The 17,053-nt window shown below is 51.2% G+C and overlaps 1 protein-coding gene across 3 annotated transcripts in view; it reads left to right on the forward strand.

Moving 5' to 3' along the window:
* Positions 1 to 13,296, forward strand: part of PIP5K1A (phosphatidylinositol-4-phosphate 5-kinase type 1 alpha) — a 54,698-nt gene extending 41,402 nt beyond the window's left edge. The window contains exons 12-17 of one of the 3 annotated variants that reach the window (XM_084823717.1): positions 835 to 972; positions 1,886 to 2,015; positions 5,517 to 5,594; positions 6,619 to 6,684; positions 10,714 to 10,798; positions 11,182 to 13,296. In XM_084823717.1, the coding sequence (XP_084679843.1) occupies positions 835 to 972; positions 1,886 to 2,015; positions 5,517 to 5,594; positions 6,619 to 6,684; positions 10,714 to 10,798; positions 11,182 to 11,184 (500 nt within the window). In that variant the 3' untranslated portion in view covers positions 11,185 to 13,296. The remainder of the gene's footprint in view (positions 1 to 834; positions 973 to 1,885; positions 2,016 to 5,516; positions 5,595 to 6,618; positions 6,685 to 10,713; positions 10,799 to 11,181) is intronic. The other 2 variants (XM_084823718.1, XM_084823719.1) reach the window with 2 other exon arrangements.
* The last annotated feature ends 3,757 nt before the right edge of the window (positions 13,297 to 17,053 follow it).

Below are 17,053 nucleotides of genomic sequence, written 5' to 3' on the forward strand. Positions count from 1 at the left end.
CTTCGGCTATTAGGTGGTATAGGAATTTAATTAATTAATTAATTAATTAATTAATTGTAGAATACAATTTTGAGATATCAAACCAAAGTAAAAACTAGAACGGTATATATCTATACCAGGTTAGTACATTTGTGTCTTGGAAGGATGTCCCATTTACTTCCAGGGGTAGGCAGCTTGCAACAGGCCTCATCAGGCCTGCCAAGACTTCCATGTGGAGCCAGAAAAAGCCCTGCCGTGCAGGGGTGGTTGATGACATTTTGCTGCCAGAGGTGGTAGCCTCAGACCCCCTCCCAAGTCAAAGTGCACAGTGCCCATGGCTGGTGATCTTGGGCCAGGAATGTCAGACCCTTTCCAGCTCAAGGGCTGATCCATTTCAGAGAAGCTCTTGGGAGGTCACGTTCCAGTGGTGGGTGGACCAAAGGCTAAACGGGTGGGGCCAAAATAGCCTATTTTAATTTAAAGCTCTTCCTGCCAGCACCTAAGCGTTAGGAAAGGCATCTCAGCCTTTTAGAATGGGGAAAAAACTGCAGAAAAGCCAGGAAACCACCAAACAGTAGGTGGTCAGGAACAGGGTGGGGCCAGAGGAAGGGGGCGGAACGCTGGAGGGCTGAATTTGGCCCCCAGGTCTGAAGTTCAGCACCCTGGACTAAATGGTTATTTTCATCTTGTTAGCTAGGATGTGTTGGATTTTTTAGTCTCAACTTTTTTTGAATGGTCCTAACTAGGTTCCTGTTTGGTGGTTACTTACATATCCTTTGACATGTTTTCTGGATAGATACAGGCTTCCTCTAAGCGTACTTTTGGTGTGTGTGTGTGCTTTTTTTCCCTTTAAAGTAAAATCTTCCCCTTCAAAGAAGAGTCGGTCTGGCGCAGCACCTCCACGTCGGCCAGGCCAGAGTGGTGCCCCTTCCCAGACGCAAGGAGTGTGCGAAACAAAAGTGCAGGTCACAATGGAAGCAGAAGTCGAGCCAGGTGGGTGGCTCCCTGCAGGCCGGCAAGCTTGTAAAGGCTGAAGCCTTTCTACCTCTCTGGGCTGATGAGCAGGAGACACAGACCCCTCAGGATGCTCTGTATTGCCAGACTGTGCCATTCCATGCTTTGGGCAGGGAATTGGATGCTTCCAGATCCAATTGTGTTTAAAATCCTCTCTGTAGACCAGCCAGTTTGGCACCCCCCAGATGTTTTGGACTTCACATCTCCTAGCATTCCCAGCCAGCATGGCCATTTGGGATGGTGGAAGCTGCAGTCCAACACAGCAGGAGGGGGCTAGCCACGTTGTGGGGAGGCGGCCATAGGCAGACATGTCATGGGGAGGGCGCTCGGTTCAGGCGCTTGCAGGACCCTGGGCTGTGAAATGGCTCGGCCCAGCAGTGGATCTGTTAGGTGGGGCTTCAGCATGTCTGTCCAAGCATGTGGTTGAAACCGTTCTGGGATGGCTTGTGGGCAAAGGGGAAGCGCACCGAGCAAAGCTCAGAGTTCCCCAGAGGATTGCCTGTCACGGAGTGGCTGGGAGACAGCATTCTCCAAGGGTGGATTCTCACGGCGACATCCAGGCTGAGGCTGGAGGGAGAGAATGGAGGGAGAAGGTTCGGGTGTGGTCCTTGAACTTGTTTTTGTGCCTTGGGGAGGGGAAGGTGTGCATTCCATACAGACAGAAGCTCTTAAAACGTTCTGATACAGCCCAGTAGGTGGGACTTCTAAAAGAACTCCCCAGCCCAATCTTTTGGCTGCTGGTCTTAAGCTCCCCCTCCCCCTAAATATTTGGCTTAGCCCCCAGAACGTGGGCTGGGAAGCCCCGCTTTTAAGTACAGCCTGGGCTGAGTGCGGGTCATTCTTCTGCTAAGCTCGACCGCTTATTTCTTCTTTCTCCTCCTCCTCCCGCCAGGTTCCCAGCTGGGCCGCCCTGACCTTCTCCCTCGGACTCCCCCTGTCGAGGAAGCAAACAGCGACTCAGCAGCTACGACCTTGTCCACCTCCTCCTTGGGGAGCCAAGGCCACAATTCGCCAGCCAACAGGTGTGTCTCTGCCCGGCATTGTCAGGCATGGGAACGCGGCGCTGCCTGCTCATGAGCCGAGACCCAGCTTGAGTTGCACGTTTTTCCCCTCTGTGTGCACGCCCTCCCATCCGTGCTTGCTGCAGGCATGACCCTCTGAAAATTAGGCCGCTGAGGGATTCAGCCTCCCAAGGGAGGTGGAGTTTATTTTCCTTTAAGAACGTTTGATCTGCTGCCTTTCTGCCTGACAGCAGTCCACCAAAACAACAAACCATCAGTGAAAATTCATACGTGGCGTTCAGCGGAAACGGAACGAGAGTCCTCTTTTAAAGGCAGCGTTGACATATGGCGGCTCCAGGGGGGGAGTAGAAAAGGCCCCCTCCTCAGGCCTTAGTCGTTGCTGCTGTGGCTGTTTCCAGGGCTTCTCTTCGAAGGCCCCACTGTGACTATAGGGGAGAAGGGCTTCTCCGCCCCGGGGGGCGGGTGCGCTGTTCAGCAGCCAAGGTAGCAAAGGACACTTTCATCCCTGGGAGGATGAGGCGTCTCATCACCCAGGCAGGTAGATGGTTTGCAGCTTGGGGGGGGGGGGGGGGATGGGGACTGATGAAGGCTCTGTGGGAGATGATGATGGATCATGTCCATTTTCTGGGGGCTGAGAGGAACTGAAGGACCCAAAGGTGGAGCTTCATTGCCCTGCATACCTTCTTGCGGTTGTCACCTCCTTCGCAGCTGGCGGGATCAGGAAAAATGGTGCAGAGGGGCCTGGTTCCCTCCGCCGATACACCATAGCCTTCCTTGGTGTAGAATCTGGATATTTGGGCAACTGCAGTGGCTCCACCACCCAGCCCGGCTGTGGTTGCGAGGCCTTGATGGGCCGCTGGCTCACCAGGGCGGGCGAGGGCCCTCTGAGGAAGCAGGTGGGGCGTGTTGCACCCCCAGGACCTCCATACCTGCCCTGTGTTGGAGCCCATCTCTCTCACTCTGGGTGGCCCTTGCTTCTCCACACCACTTTGTTCGTTGCCTCTGAAGCTGGCAACCAAAGCAAACCCACTGACGTTCCTCGGGACCAGGGTTGGCTTCGGGGTCTTCCAGTTGCTGTCCTTGAGCCTGCCGTAAACCAAAGAGCAACTTCAGGCCTAGGAGGCCACAACTCTCTTGGACAGCACAAAGCTGGGCATTGGCAAGGCTGGCTGTTGACCCCTGGTTGCGGGGCAGCGTCTAGCTTGAGGCCATTTTCAGGGAGGGCTCTTCCCTCCGCAGCTGCAGGGGCCATGTGGTTGGCCGCTGTGGGAGACTGGGTGTTGAAGCGGACGGGACGTTTGGCCTGGTCAAGTCAGGCTGCTCCTTCACATTACCCGGGAGCTCCTTTGGGTGTTATTCCGCCACCGTGTGCAGTCAAGTCAGTGCCTGCCCCTTCCTCCGTGCTCCTTAAGTGCTGGGCCTCCCAATTGGGGCCATGTCCCTGTGGCAAGGGGGCAGCGGAGGAAGAACGTGCAGCTGAGGCTCATACCCTATCCTGTGGCGCGGAAGGGCGAGCGGAGGAAATAACGTCCAAACAGGCCCTGAAGCGTCTTAGCAGCCCCAGTCTGTGGGCAGAACTGTCTCTACACGGGAGGGTTTGTTGCACTCATAGCACACAGTCGTCGTTGCTCTCAAGACAGCTTGTGGGGCAGAAACTCTCAGCATACAAGTCTTTTGTACCTCAGTTGTCCCGGGCTCACCTTCTTCAGCTGGCCTTGAACCACAGAGTCGGTTCCTGTTGCAACAGCCTCAGCCAAGAGCAGTTTTGCTGCAAGCCAGTCTGTGCCCTGAAAGACCAACAAGCCCTGGGATCTGGGAATCTCCCTCTTTAAAAGTATTTGCATGGTGTCAATGGGCCAAGAAGAGGGGGAATTTCCCAGTTTAGCCCAACCCTGAGTGCACTTAATTGAGTTTACTAACACCAGGTGCAGTTTAAAGGCAGTCTTGCCTGCTTCCTTCCATCCTGGATCTTGCCGGCCAATATGCAGCCGCAGCCCCTCACCACAAGCAGTGTCTGCAGCACGGCATGCCGGCTTGATTTCCCTCTTGTGTGGCCTCTGTCCGTGCCGCATGTGTCCCTCTTGCCGCCTCCAATGTATCTGAGCAGTTGCCCAGCAATCCACCCTAGAGTCCCTCCACCCCTCATTTTTTGGTCTTTCTCCAGGCGTGCTGATGTCTTTTTACCAAATTATCCGTGGCAGCACCACCTGCTTGGCACTTCTAAAAAAAACTGTTGCTGTGCCCCTCAGCAGCCATCAGGGCTGCTCATTTAACTTCAGTGCCGTTTGAGCGCAGAGGGGATGTAACGGCCTCCAAAAAGGGCTGTGTCTTCTGCACAGCCAACTGTAGTGCAAAAAGACAGAAAAGAGCCAAGCCCAAGTTTCCTTCTCGTGGGGGGGAAGCTGGGATTGCCATCCTGGTGCTGACTCCAGTCTTTAAGTTACAGACTTGTCACAGGAGCAGCTTCTGAAATCCTATTTATCCACATCCACCCATTGCCACTTTCATCCTTGGATTTAGAAAGGACTCTGGTGAGTTGGCTTCTGTCCAGCAGCCAGATACTTTCTGTGAATGTGCTTGGGCATGTTGACAACCTGCTTGCTGGAATTCTCTGTGCAACTCCTTTCTCAAGGCTAAACCACCCCACAGGGAAGCACCAGGGAACGCCCGCTCATCGCAAAAAGGAGGGGCAAGAACAGTGTGAAGGAGGAACTACGATGGTTTACCCCTCCCTTTCACAGAGGTAGCTTTTCCTGAATGCCGCTGTCTGCACCCCAATTGATGCAGGGGGTTGGACGCGATGGCCTTGGAGGCCCCTTCCAACCCTACTATTCTATGATTCTGTGATCGGCAGTAAAGGTCTGCCTGGAACAAGGTGTTCTGCTTATCCCAGCGGGAAGCCCGGTACAGAGCTGAAGACCAGTCGCAAGAAGCACTTGAGTCTGAATTTCATGTTTTTGTTCTTATTTATGACGTTTCTTAGGGTGCAACCCTATGCATGTTTAGACAGAAAGAAGTCCTGCAACCCCCAGCATGCCCCAGCCAGCCATGTCAAAAGCATGCTTCTGCCAGTAGGAAGTAAGAAAGGGGGGGCAGGGATTTGATGGTGCATCAGGGGCCTCCTTACTAGAGGAAGCTGTGTATGAAGTTTTGTCCCGATCCTGCAAACTTCCAAGGGTTTATAGACACCACCCCCTTTGGGGCACAATGGGTTTTTCGCTCCTTTGGACGAAAACCCAAAAGAGAGAGGGACTGCGGCACCAGGGTGGGGAGTGGAGCGCAAAGGTAGCTGGGATACCATCCCAGCCGTGTGGGAGGACTGTGGAGGGAGGAGGGGCGAGGGCAGGGGAAATAAGCTACGCACAGCAACTTATTTGTCCAATCGTGTGGGGGATACAGGAGCTTATAAGCTACTGTAAGTAGCTTATGAACCACCATGGCTTAAGTGATGTGCAGACCCGACCCCCCCCCCTTCTTTCTCTCATATATTTCTCTGCTTAGGTCACTAGGAGTTGAAGTGCGCAAATCAGGTGCCTCAACGGATCCAACTCTAAGCATTCCGGAAAGCTGTTCCCCTAGGTGAGGGGAAAAGGCCATGCCATGTTTTAGCATCTATCCTTTGTGAGCTTTGCATGCAAGAAGTGGCTTTTATGGTGCGACTGGCTAATGTTTTGGCCATGTTTACATATTCCCAAGATGCCTGTGTGTGTACGCAGCTGTAAACGGTACGCAGTGGTGTGTCCACACGCTGTGTGAGAAGGTCTGCGCATGGCAGAATTTACCATTCTCATTCTACCTCTTCCCCCCCGTCCATCCGGGCAGTTAAACTACCCGCATTGGGCACAACTTTGTCTTCCAGTACAGCACTTCCTATGTTGCGTTACACTTTGGATGGTGCAGCTTTTCCCACCAGTGTGCCGGGGTGATGCCGTGGCGCGTTTGCAGATGTGCCATTTGCTCAGGGAATAAAGCTGTCTGAATTCCTGCAGCCCAGGCAATTGCACAGGAAGGGACAGTTGTCAGTTCAGCTGGGATTAGGACTTCACCTGGGGACAGGCTGAAGACTGGGAAGAGTCTGACTGACCACTGAGAGAATTGGGATACTGGACCAGATAAGGCAGGGGGTAGGCAATCTTTATGGGCTTGTGGGCACATTTGGCAATTTGAGAAGCTGTCCAGGGCACCAGCACAAAATGGGCACACTGCAGATGAAAACATCGGCTGCCAAGTGGGGCCCAGAGGCATTTATGGGTGGGGAGAGCCTCACTGCTTTGAAGCCATCCCAGCTGCAAGTAAGAAATTCTGTCATTTAATAAAAACAAAAAGTAGGAGAGGTAGGGCCCCTGGGAGGCACCAAGAAAGGTGTCCATGGGTGCGCTGGTGTCTGTCGTTGCCATGTTGCCTACCCCTGAGATAGTGCCTTTGATCCGTGCTTCGGGTCCTCGTTAAGCTGTGGAGAAAGCAAACACAAGGGGCAAGGTTCCTTTCAGTTGGCTCTGCCAGCTCGTGTTGCCCAGGCTTCCCTCTGCTAGATGCATCTGCCTGCCTAGCTGTGCTTTTCAGTCTGGCCCAGACCCCTAATTCCTTTTCAATCTCTGCTTAGGTCACAGGCAGAGCTAGCGTCAGAATTGTTTTCTGGTGGGACCGTGCTCAGCACCCCTACGTTTAGGTGAGACGAGACAGAGGCCGGCCAGCTGGTGCTCGAGGATCCGCTATTCACAAGTTGAAAGACTGTGTGTGGGGGGGGATCCTAAATAGGTTACAGGATCTGGATATTACTTGGGTTTCACGCTGCCTGGCCTTTGAAGTGATGCACCCATCTGCGAGGCGTGCCCACACTGTCATGAGCACAGTTGTTATATTTTGGGCAGTAGTTATTGTGAGACTGTCCGGCACATTTGCACTGTTCTAAGCACACTTGTTTAACCAACAATTAATGTCTCACTTAGTGGGATTCCAGTTTTTATCGTGGGTTCTCTCCCCACCCCACCCACCCCGTTTTACCTGCTGTTGTTTTGTACACTGCGCTCGAATTTGTTAACGAAGGGCGGAATATAACTCTTACAAACGGTGCCGGCCTCCACGGGCCCCCTCCCTCAGCGAGCCCCCCTTCTCGCCGCCATGATCGCCAGCTGCTCCTGCTCTCGCTCCTCCTCCTCTTCCTCACTGCTTGTTAAACAAGCGGTAGCAACAGAGAGCCAGTGAGCAAGGGGGCTGCGACATCTCCTGCTCCTCCCCCCCACCACCACCACAGTTGTCATCTGGGCTGGAGCAAGAGGCAGGTGAACAAGCCGGTTGCAATGGGAAGGGGAGGGGCAAGTCCAGGGGACTCTTGGCAGTGGGCCCCTGCTGGGGGGTGGGCCCTCAGCAGGTGTCTAACCATGCCAACCCTTGATGCCCGCCCTGATTTTAAATGAATTCAGTAAATAAATAAAATTTTGAAATGCAGTAGGTTATAAGAGGGCTGGTACTTTCCTGCATGGTGCCTGACACAAAGTGGAGAGGACAGGGGTGGTTTGGTTCCCAGTGCAAGGAAGTACTCGCCTACCTGAGTTTAATGTGAGAACCGATTGCTGCTGTTCTGGTAACTTGAGTGTGAACGTCCCATTCTCTGGAATTACGTTGTCAGAGCACATTGGTAAGGCTGTCCCCAGGACAATTTGCCTGTGTCCATTCCCAGCACCAACACCACCACCCCTTTCAGCTTCAAAACAAGAGTGTAGGCCTGTCTGTGTTGGGCAAAACAGCAGATCCAGGTTTAAAGCACCGTTGACATTGCTGTTCTTAAGCATGCTCCTGTTTTGCGGTTGGCAAAGCATAGACGTTCCAGGACAGTGTGACGCTGGCCTCGTTCTGATTCTCTGCCGTGAGTTTCCTAGTCCTCGTAGAGGCAGGGGAAACTCACAAATAGGGCAGCTGTGGGCTGCCAACCCAGCCTTCCCCAACCTGCTGCCCTCCAGATAGGTGAAACTACCAACCCCCATAGTCCCCCAGCCATCTGGAGGGCACCAGGTTGGGGAAGGCTGGTCAGAAGCTGAATGGGAAGGAGGAGATGGAACTGAGGAGCCCTGAGGGGGAGAGATCTGGCCAAGGCAGCAAGATGCTGAATACGTTGTGTCGCCCACAGCCTTGCGTTGCCCTGCCTCTTTGCCCCCGTGTTCGCTTCCGGCATTCACAACCCGTGATGCAGGGCCAGGTCATTTCGGACTCTGGTCTTCGGGGGCGGGGGGCGGGACCTCTTTCGATGGCACTGTGTGTGACTTTGCTCACTTCAGATTGGAAGCGAATTGCATTAGCCGTTGTGTGTGGGGAGCCCTCCTGCCCATGCAGCTGAGTAGGAGGGTCCTGGACCTCTGCCCCAAAGGCCTGCCCCGATGGCAGCACCCTTTATAGCCACCACTGAGGCGGTGGCGAATTCAAACAGAACATTTTGGCTGCCTCTTCTAAGGGTCCCTATTGGACTTAACTGCCCTTCCATCTTCTGGTTCTCTGTTTGGGGGAGGGGCTGTAGTTGCTTTGCACCAGAAGCTCACAGGTTCAGTCCCTGGCATCTCATGTCAAAGAGTTGTGGTGATGGGAAAGTTGCCTGCCATAACTCCTGCTCCCAGACACACCATACTAGGCTAGAAGGACAAATAGTCTGGCCCCATGTAAGGCAGCTTCCCATGCTGTTTGTTTTAGAATAATAGCACGAGGTTCTAGTCCTCGTAGTTGCAAAAAGAAGCTTGTGAGAAAGAACACTTAATCTCTTGTGTATATTTACCATAGTTCCCTATTCTGTTATCTCTCATGCACCTCTTTTTTGCCATCTCCTTAATTGGCTATCCCAACATGTGTTTTCAGCTAGAATAGGTGATGGAAATACAGCCAACTACAGCAAAGGTTCATAACTGACCTTTAAAAATAGGGTTCTCCTTGATGCAGTACATCTGCAGGGGGCGGGGGCGGGGTGGAGTTGGGCACTGGGGGTCTTTATCCTGTACAGCCAGCCAGCTCGTCATGACAGAGGGCCTGTCTCTTAATCCCCACCTAGGTCACGGGGTGAAGAATTTCTCAGGTCAGACAACTTCTCTGCGGAGGTAGCTAGCTCAGCGTGCTTTCGAGTAGGTGAGACCTAATCTAGTCAGACCAGGGAGCAGCTGTGTTGCCTGTGAGCTGCGCGCGGTAGCCCAGGGTGCCCTTGCAGCCTGCAAGGGGCGTTGGACTGTTGTGATTTGGAGATGGGCCCTCGGGGGGTGGCGGTGGCACCAAGCCGCTGCAGCGAGGCCTAATTCCCGCTCGGGCAGTCAGGAAGCCTGCCAGGCCGCTGGGATGGGATGCCCTGTCTGGCACAAAACTAGCAGGACACACAGGAGTCTTCTGCGACACGGGGGAGGCCTGTGGCTTCCCAGAGGGCGCTGGGTGGCATCAACGCCCCACCCGCAGTCTGAAGGGTGCCGTGGCTTTGCTTTCCTCTCCGGAGAAGCTTCTGTCTGCGCTTCTGCTCCCTCGGCTGGGGGTGGCGCAGAGAGTTGGTCTAGGGCAAGAAATGGCTTGGCAGGGCTGGGTGACATCAGCAGTTGGGCTCATGCCCCCGATGACGTTCAGTCCCCGGCTGGAGCACCAGCTGGAGATGTTGGTTTGCAGCGCACAGGCGTTCCCCATCCCGCTGCACTTGTCCAGTTGCCACTTTGCTTGGGGCGACTTTGCCTGCCCCCCCCCCCCCCGGCCTGGCCACCGCCACCGCCTTCCTCCATTGGGGAGGATACGGGGCAGATGAAGCTAGTGGGGAGGGGAATCCCCACTGCTGTCCCTAGTCTTGGATTCCCTTCTCCACCAGCCACTCCGCCACGTGGAGGGCCTCATTTGAGGGGCCAGCCGGGTGGGCCAAACTGGCCCATGGGCTGGAGCTCCCCCTTCCCTGGCTTAACAGGGCTGGGTTCAAACTGACAGATTGGACCTGACCACTATAATGAGCATCTAGGAACAACAACCAAGGCAACAAGGCGGCGCCTTTCGTTCCTGTGCGTTTCAAGGGTAGCTTTTCTTTCCAGGGGTACGATTTTGCAAACGGAACACTGCTTAGGGAACGGAGGCTGGAAAATACCAGCCGGAAAGCTTGGCTGACCCATTTCTTCAGCTGCGCAGGCTCCACGCACTGCAGATTAAATAAACCCAGTCAGCGGAGGTGCTCCAGGCATTTGCCACTCAGGTGCCCATTCAGGGAACCCTGGTGGCAGCTGTGATGGTGCCATGAGCGGCCCCTGGGATTGGAGGCGGGCCAGCGGCTTGGCTGGGCTCCTCACTCCAGCCACGCCGCCTTGAAACCAGCGGGGTCTTTGCCACAAAGGCAACCAGAATGGTCCCTGTGGAGCCCTCGTTGCCGGGGGGGGGGGGGGGGCTTTTTGTTGCCCATTGAAGTGCTACTGCCTGAGCAGTGCAAAGGCGCTAGAAGGGCTGGATAGACACATTTTGATAAAGAAATACCTTCGAAGTGGATTTCCTCCAGGCGTTGCTCCCCCATCCCCCAAACTCCCACAATCCAGACCGTGTCGTGCCCCAGGCTGCAGCTCTGGTCTGACAAGACGCCCCTGCAAATGGCCTCCTTGAGCACGTGGTACCTTTTGCCAGCGAAGCGTCCGCAGCCATGAGGTGCGGGCAACTGCCTGTCCTATCCAAGCAGCACTTCTTAAGCTTCTCTTTCCCTCCTCCCCTCCAGTGCTTCTCCAGGACCCTCCGTGCCAGGACGACCGTCTGAGCTGATGGAACAGTTTGAAGATTTGCCAGAGACAGAGATCAGCTTTGTAAGTCTCTTCTTTCCCCCCTTCACGGTTTCCCTGCAGCTGACCTGTTGACATGATTACGTTTGGGGGTAAGGGAGAGGATCCCTGTCTCAGCCACAGCTCTTAAACAAAGCGCAGGAGAGATCCTAGCTGGATGTTGTAACTGCTCTGGGCTCGGGACTCTAAGGGAGCGTCTCCAAACTCTTGACTCTCGCTACCCAAACGGATACTTTCCATGTGTAAAAAGCCCTTTGGTCTCATCTCCAGGGCTGCTGCCTTTTGCTTTAAGATGCAGGGGCTGGAGTGGCGGTCCTTCTCCTCCCTTGATCACGGTCTTCGTTCTGAGATGCGTATCTTCCCTTTCTGAAACTTGCCTGAGCCGTCTATTATTTCCCTTTTTGCAGTGAACTGTCGCAGCAACAACCTCTTTGGGCGTGAGCAGAAGACTTCCCCTGCGCTCTGCATGGTCCGCGGAGTGGCAAACGTCCGGCCCTTGGAGGCTGCCGATAATCTCGAACTTTTTTCGACCTGAACAGACAAAGGCTGGACTGCCCCCGGCCGTGTTACCAGCCGCGTGCTGTTTCCGAAGCACGTTGCCTCTCTGAAGACCCCCACCCCCCAGGTTTCCTCTGGTTATGGGAAAGAGGCCCCCAAGTGTGGGGTTTTACAGGCCATGACTCAAGGAGGGACTGGCGCCCTTCCGTACGGCCCCAACCCAGCGGGCACTGAGCGCTGGAGCAGAGCCGCGGCGGGTGCCAAGAGCTCTTCTCAGTGCCCCGGTTCCTCCGCAGGGAGGGTCGGTGCCTGTGTTGCCCCACTTGGAAGAGTTTGCAAAGATGAACGTTGTCATTTTATTTTATTTTTAACTTTCTAAAAATGTATTTAAACTTTTTTTTTCCTGAATTGCCATATCAGGTTTTTTGTTCTGCTTTTTAAGTATGCGATTTTAGGCCAAGAAAGTTTTCAGTGAACACACCAAAAATGGCCTGAATCCAAGGGTCTAAGGGAGATGTGTTCTCCTCCGTGGTCACCCATTGAGGGTGCCTTGCTCGTTTTTAATCATAAATACAATGATTGGTGCAGGCGATACCCCCCCCCCCGGCAATCTAGTTGGGTGCCCATCATTTTGAGGAGGTGATGCACAAAAGGGGTCTCCCCACTCCCCCATACATACACACAAACTTGGTGCTCTACCCCCTATCGGGGCTTATAGTGGGAGGAATTTCCCAGGCTTTGGCTTTTAAGCTATGCTATATGTGGGTCTGCTCAGAAGCAAGAACAGTCAGATACAGTTTTTAAGCCTTTAGTATTTTAACTAGTGGACCAAAGTGATTTCCCTTACCCTTTGTGGGAGAGGAAGGCTATTCCTGTTCTCAGTATTAAGTTCTTTCAAGGACTCAAACCTATAATCCCCTTTTTAAAAAGAAAAAATCTGAAATTCGCCTGGTTTCTGTTTCTTACAGCTACACTCAAATCTTCATTTTGAGTCTTTTCAGCTCATTTTGCTCTCTCTCTATAAAAATGGCCAACTCTTTTCTTCCTCTCCGTTTATGTAATAATGGGTGTTTTTGGTTTTAACTTTCTCACTAGTTGTGATGATCTTTGATTTTGAAGATTGCAACTTGTTTTAGCCGGGGTGGGGGACAGGACACATCAACACATCTCCCTAACGAAGGAAGGTGCTCTCAGCTGCTTGAGATGTGTGATGTGCTGATAGTCTACATTAAAAAAAAAAAGACGAGATGAAATAATAGCCTTTGCCCCCGCCAGAGAATTTATATTTATCTCTCCTAACTCTTCTTTTAAAATTGGGGGAAAAGAATGTCTCTTCCTTTCCTTCCCAACCACAGTTTTGAAAATTTTTGTGTCAATAATAAGAAGCTTAGAAGCTCTATAGAGGGGTAAATTTCTTTCTCTTAAATTATTCGATGTATAGATCGTGCCCTACCATTGGGATCTCAGGTTGAAGCAAAAAACTTTTTTTTAAGAAGCTGGCATTGCCCTGTAAGCTCAAACCAGTCCCCCTTTCCTTTTCAGTGTCTACCTTCAGTGTAGGTATTACTAGCAGTTGTGACTAGCCATAGTTAGCTTTAAACCAGAGTTTCAAACTAGTTTTTGGAGGCACATTGCAAGTTAATGACAACCGAGGTTTAGTGTCGAATCTCAGTGCAGGCATAACAATATACCTTCTTTTAGTACTGAAATAGAGATGGAGGAAAATGGGGCCCTCCTTTTCTGAAAACATGGTTAAGAGATCAGGAAACCTGATATCTGACCCAGGCATAAATGATTCTGTTTTTTATTTTTTAAAAGCGCTTTTTAAAAAAGATACCATTGGGGAGTGGGGGTGTCATTCAAAGCAGGAAACTAGTTCTCTTCCTGTAGTTTTGATCCATGCAGTGGTAGGAAAAATATCAGTGTTGAAGCCAACTCTAGGTGATGACACAGACTCATAATTGGGAGAATTCTTGTAAGTTAAAAAAAAAAACAGCCTTCCTCCTTTCTTCCTTCCCTCCTTCCTTCCTTCTTCCTTCCCTCACCTACACCCCCAATTCTCTCAGAGTTATATTTTAAATAACTGTCTATATTAGACACCCGTGACTCTTCAGAAATGTCCCCACATCTCTCTATTTTTGTCCTGCAAGGAGAAAAGAAGACCGCAAGGTTATCAATTTGGGTTTTCGTGTGTTTTTTTTTCCACAGTGTTACTATTTATGAAGTTGTATTTAATTATATTCCCCCACCCCACTCGCTGGGGGAAATTAGCTTTTCAAGATGAAGTTTGGGAGGGAATGGGCTTCTTTCATTATAGACTTTGCTTTTTGAATGGTTTTAAGGAAACAGCAGGCAGATGGTTTGTTTGTTTTTTAAAGAAGAAAAATAAGACACCTTGAAATGGATTGTAAAGTTCAAGTCAGCCTCGCAAAGGAGCCATGTTGGCAGCAGAAATGGACCTGGCTTCTCTTTCAGCACGGCGTCTGATCTCCATCACCCCATTCTTTCTCTCAGTTGCTGGAGATGGGAATCTGGAGTGACCGCTTCACACAGAAGGATCCGGGGCTTGTTTCTGGCCAGAGGGAGAGCAGTCGGGATCTCGAAGCATCATCCATCTCACCATGTCGTGGATTTTGTCACTTGAAGCTTGTAACACTTTTTTTTTTAAAGCACACGACTGCCCAATCAAAGGGATGTTGATTTCCCACCATCACTACCAAAAGAATCACACCTGTTCATTGGCCTCATCTATTGGGATGAGACATAACATGCAGTGTGCTACTCAGTTCAATAAAGGTGTCTTCATTTCTTTTTCTTTAAGTGTGGTGGCATGTTAAATTGTCGGATTTTACTGTTTCAGCATTTTGCCACGATTTAGGGATCCTGTATTTTTCAGGCTAGAGGGGTTCTCAGTGGGCCCATCACACTGCTGTCACTGCTGGCAATTCACTTTCCTCCTCCCTCTGAGCCCAGTCCCCACAACCGCCCCAAGGGGAGAGCGCCAGGCAAGTGAAGGCTGCTACTTGTTCTCCTCTCCTGATGCTTGGCACTGCTTTCATCCATGGAGAGGACAGATGAATAGGTGATACCTCTGCAAGGAGCAGAATAGCAGGACCTGGAAACTCCAGGGCTCAGGAGTGGGGCCGCCAGGCAGCGGTACGGACACTAGCAAGTTACCTGACAAGGCCAACCCTTGAATGACACCATTTCAGGCTGTGCACTGCGCAAATCGGAGAGTTTAAAAATGGGTAAAATCCCACTTAAGAGTAGGTTCATTGAAGTGAGTTAAATCTGTTAACTCCCATTCATTTCAATGGGTCTACGCTAAGTAGGACTTTGGTTGGATTTTACCCCAGGCAGACATGTAGAACTATGTAGAGCAGCATTCCCCAACATCGTGCCCCTTAGCGGTTTTGGAGTACAACTCCCATTATCCCTGACTATTCCATGCTGGCTTGAGCAGGTAGGAATTGTAGTCTCAAACATCAGGGCGCCACAAGTTGCAGAAGGCTGATGCAGAGCAAAATTCACAGTGGATGGTAAATTCCTTTGCACCAACGTGTGACGTAACTGCGGCATACAATGCAGGCTTGTGGAATTTGCTACCACAAGACATAGTGACGGCCACCAATTGGGATGGCTTTAAAAGGCAAATTCCTGGAGGAGAAGGCCATCCATGGCTACTAGTCCTGATGGCTACATGCCACCTCCAGCATAAGCCTGTGTACACCAGTTGCTGGGGAACATGGACGGGAGGGTGCTGTCGCGCTCATGTCTTGCTTAGGGGTTTCCTGTGGGTAGCTACTGTGTGAACAAAATGCTGGACTAGGTGGACCCTTGGCCTGGTCCGGCAGGGCTCTATGTTCTAAAGAGTAAATGAGAAGTGATTTGGAGTGAGACCTTAAAGGGGAGGCGTTGCCAGATCTTTATTCTGCCTTTTCGCTCTTACTGGAGGTCTTGAACCTATTTGTTGTTCAGTCGTTCAGTCGTGTCCGACTCTTCGTGACCCCATGGACCATAGCACGCCAGGCCTTCCTGTCCTCCCGGAGTGTGCTCAAGTCCATATTCATTGCATCAGTGATACTATATAGCCATCATCCTCTGCCGTCCCCTTCTCCTTTTGCCTTCAATCTTGCCCAGCATCAGGGTCTTTTCCAGGGAGTTTTCGCATTAGGTGGCCAAAATATTTGAGCTTCAGCTTCAGTGTCTGTCCTTCCAATGAGCACTCAGGGTTGATTTCCTTGAGGATGGACTGATTGGACCTCCTTGCAGTCCAGGCGACTCGTAAGAGTCTTCTCCAGCACCACAGTTCGAAAGCATCAATTCTTCGGCGCTCAGCCTTCCTTACAGTCCAGCTCTCACAGCCATACATCGCTATGGGGAAAACCATAGCTTTGATTATATGAACCTTTGCCGGCAAAGTGATGTCTCTGCTTCTTACTGTGCTGTCTAGGTTTGCCATAGCTTTCCTCCCAAAGAGCAAGTGTCTTTTAATTTCATGGCTACAGTCACTGTCTGCAGTGATCTTGGAGCCCAAGAAAATAAAATCTGTCACTGCTTCCATTTCTTCCCCTTCTATATGCCAGGAAGTGATGGGGCCAGATGCCATGATCTTAGTTTTGTTAATGTTGAGTTTCAGACCAGCTTTTGCACTCTCCACTTTCACCCTCAACAAGAGGCTCTTGAGATCTCTTTGCTTTCTGCCATTAGGGTGGTATTGTCTGCGTATCTGAGGTTGATAATTCTCCCAGCAATCTTAATTCCGACCTGTGATTCATTCAACCCAGCGTTTCTCATGATGTACTCTGCATATCAAATAAGCAGGGCGGCAATATGCAGCCTTGTCATACTCCTTTCCCAATTTTGAACCAATCGGTTCTTCCATGTCTGGTTCTTACTGTTGCTTCTTGGCCCGCATACAGGTTTCTCAGATGACAGGTAAGGTGGTCTGGTACTCCCATCTTTTTAAGAATTTGCCACAGTTTGTTGTGAGCCACACAATCAAAGGCTTTAGTGTAGTCAGTGAAGCAGAAATAGACATTTTTCTGGAATTCTCTTGCTTTCTCCATGATCCAGCGAATGTTGGCGATTTGATCTCTAGTTCCTCTGCCTCTTCGGAACCCAGCTTGTACTTCCAGTAATTCTCGGTTCATGTACTGCTGAAGCCTAGCTTGTAGGATTTTGAGCATCACCTTGCTGGCATGTGAAATGAGCGCAATTGTATGGTAGTTTGAACACTCTTTGGCGTTGCCGTGCTTTGGAACTGGAATGTAAACTGACCTTTTCCAGTCTTGTGGCCACTGTTGAGTGTTCCAAATTTGTTGGCACATTGAGTGCAGCACTTCTAACAGCATCATCTTTTAGGATTTTAAATAGCTCAGCTGGAATACTGTCATCTCCGCTAGCTTTGTTGTTAGTAATGCTTCCTAAGGCCCACTTGACTTCACTCTCGAGGATGTCCAGCTCAAGTTCAGTGACCGCACTATCATGGCTATCAGGGACATTCAGATCTTTCCTGTATAGTTCTTCTGTGTATTCTTTCCACCTCTTCTTAATCTCATCTGCTTCTGTTAGGTCCCTGCCTTCTTTGTCCTTTATCATGCCCGTCTTTGCACAAAACGTTCCCTTGAGATCTCCAATTTTCTTGAAGAGATCTCTAGTCTTTCCCATTCTGTTGTTTTCCTCGATTTCTTTGCATTGTTCATTTAAGAAGGCCTTCTTGTCTCTCCTTGCTATTCTCTGGAACTCTGCATTCAGTTGGATATATCTTCCCCTTTCTCC

Source organism: Heloderma suspectum, chromosome 17 (genome assembly GCF_057233095.1).
Source record: "Heloderma suspectum isolate Gila_16-S chromosome 17, 16-S_ref, whole genome shotgun sequence".
In the NCBI taxonomy this organism is placed as follows: Eukaryota; Metazoa; Chordata; class Lepidosauria; order Squamata; family Helodermatidae; genus Heloderma; species Heloderma suspectum.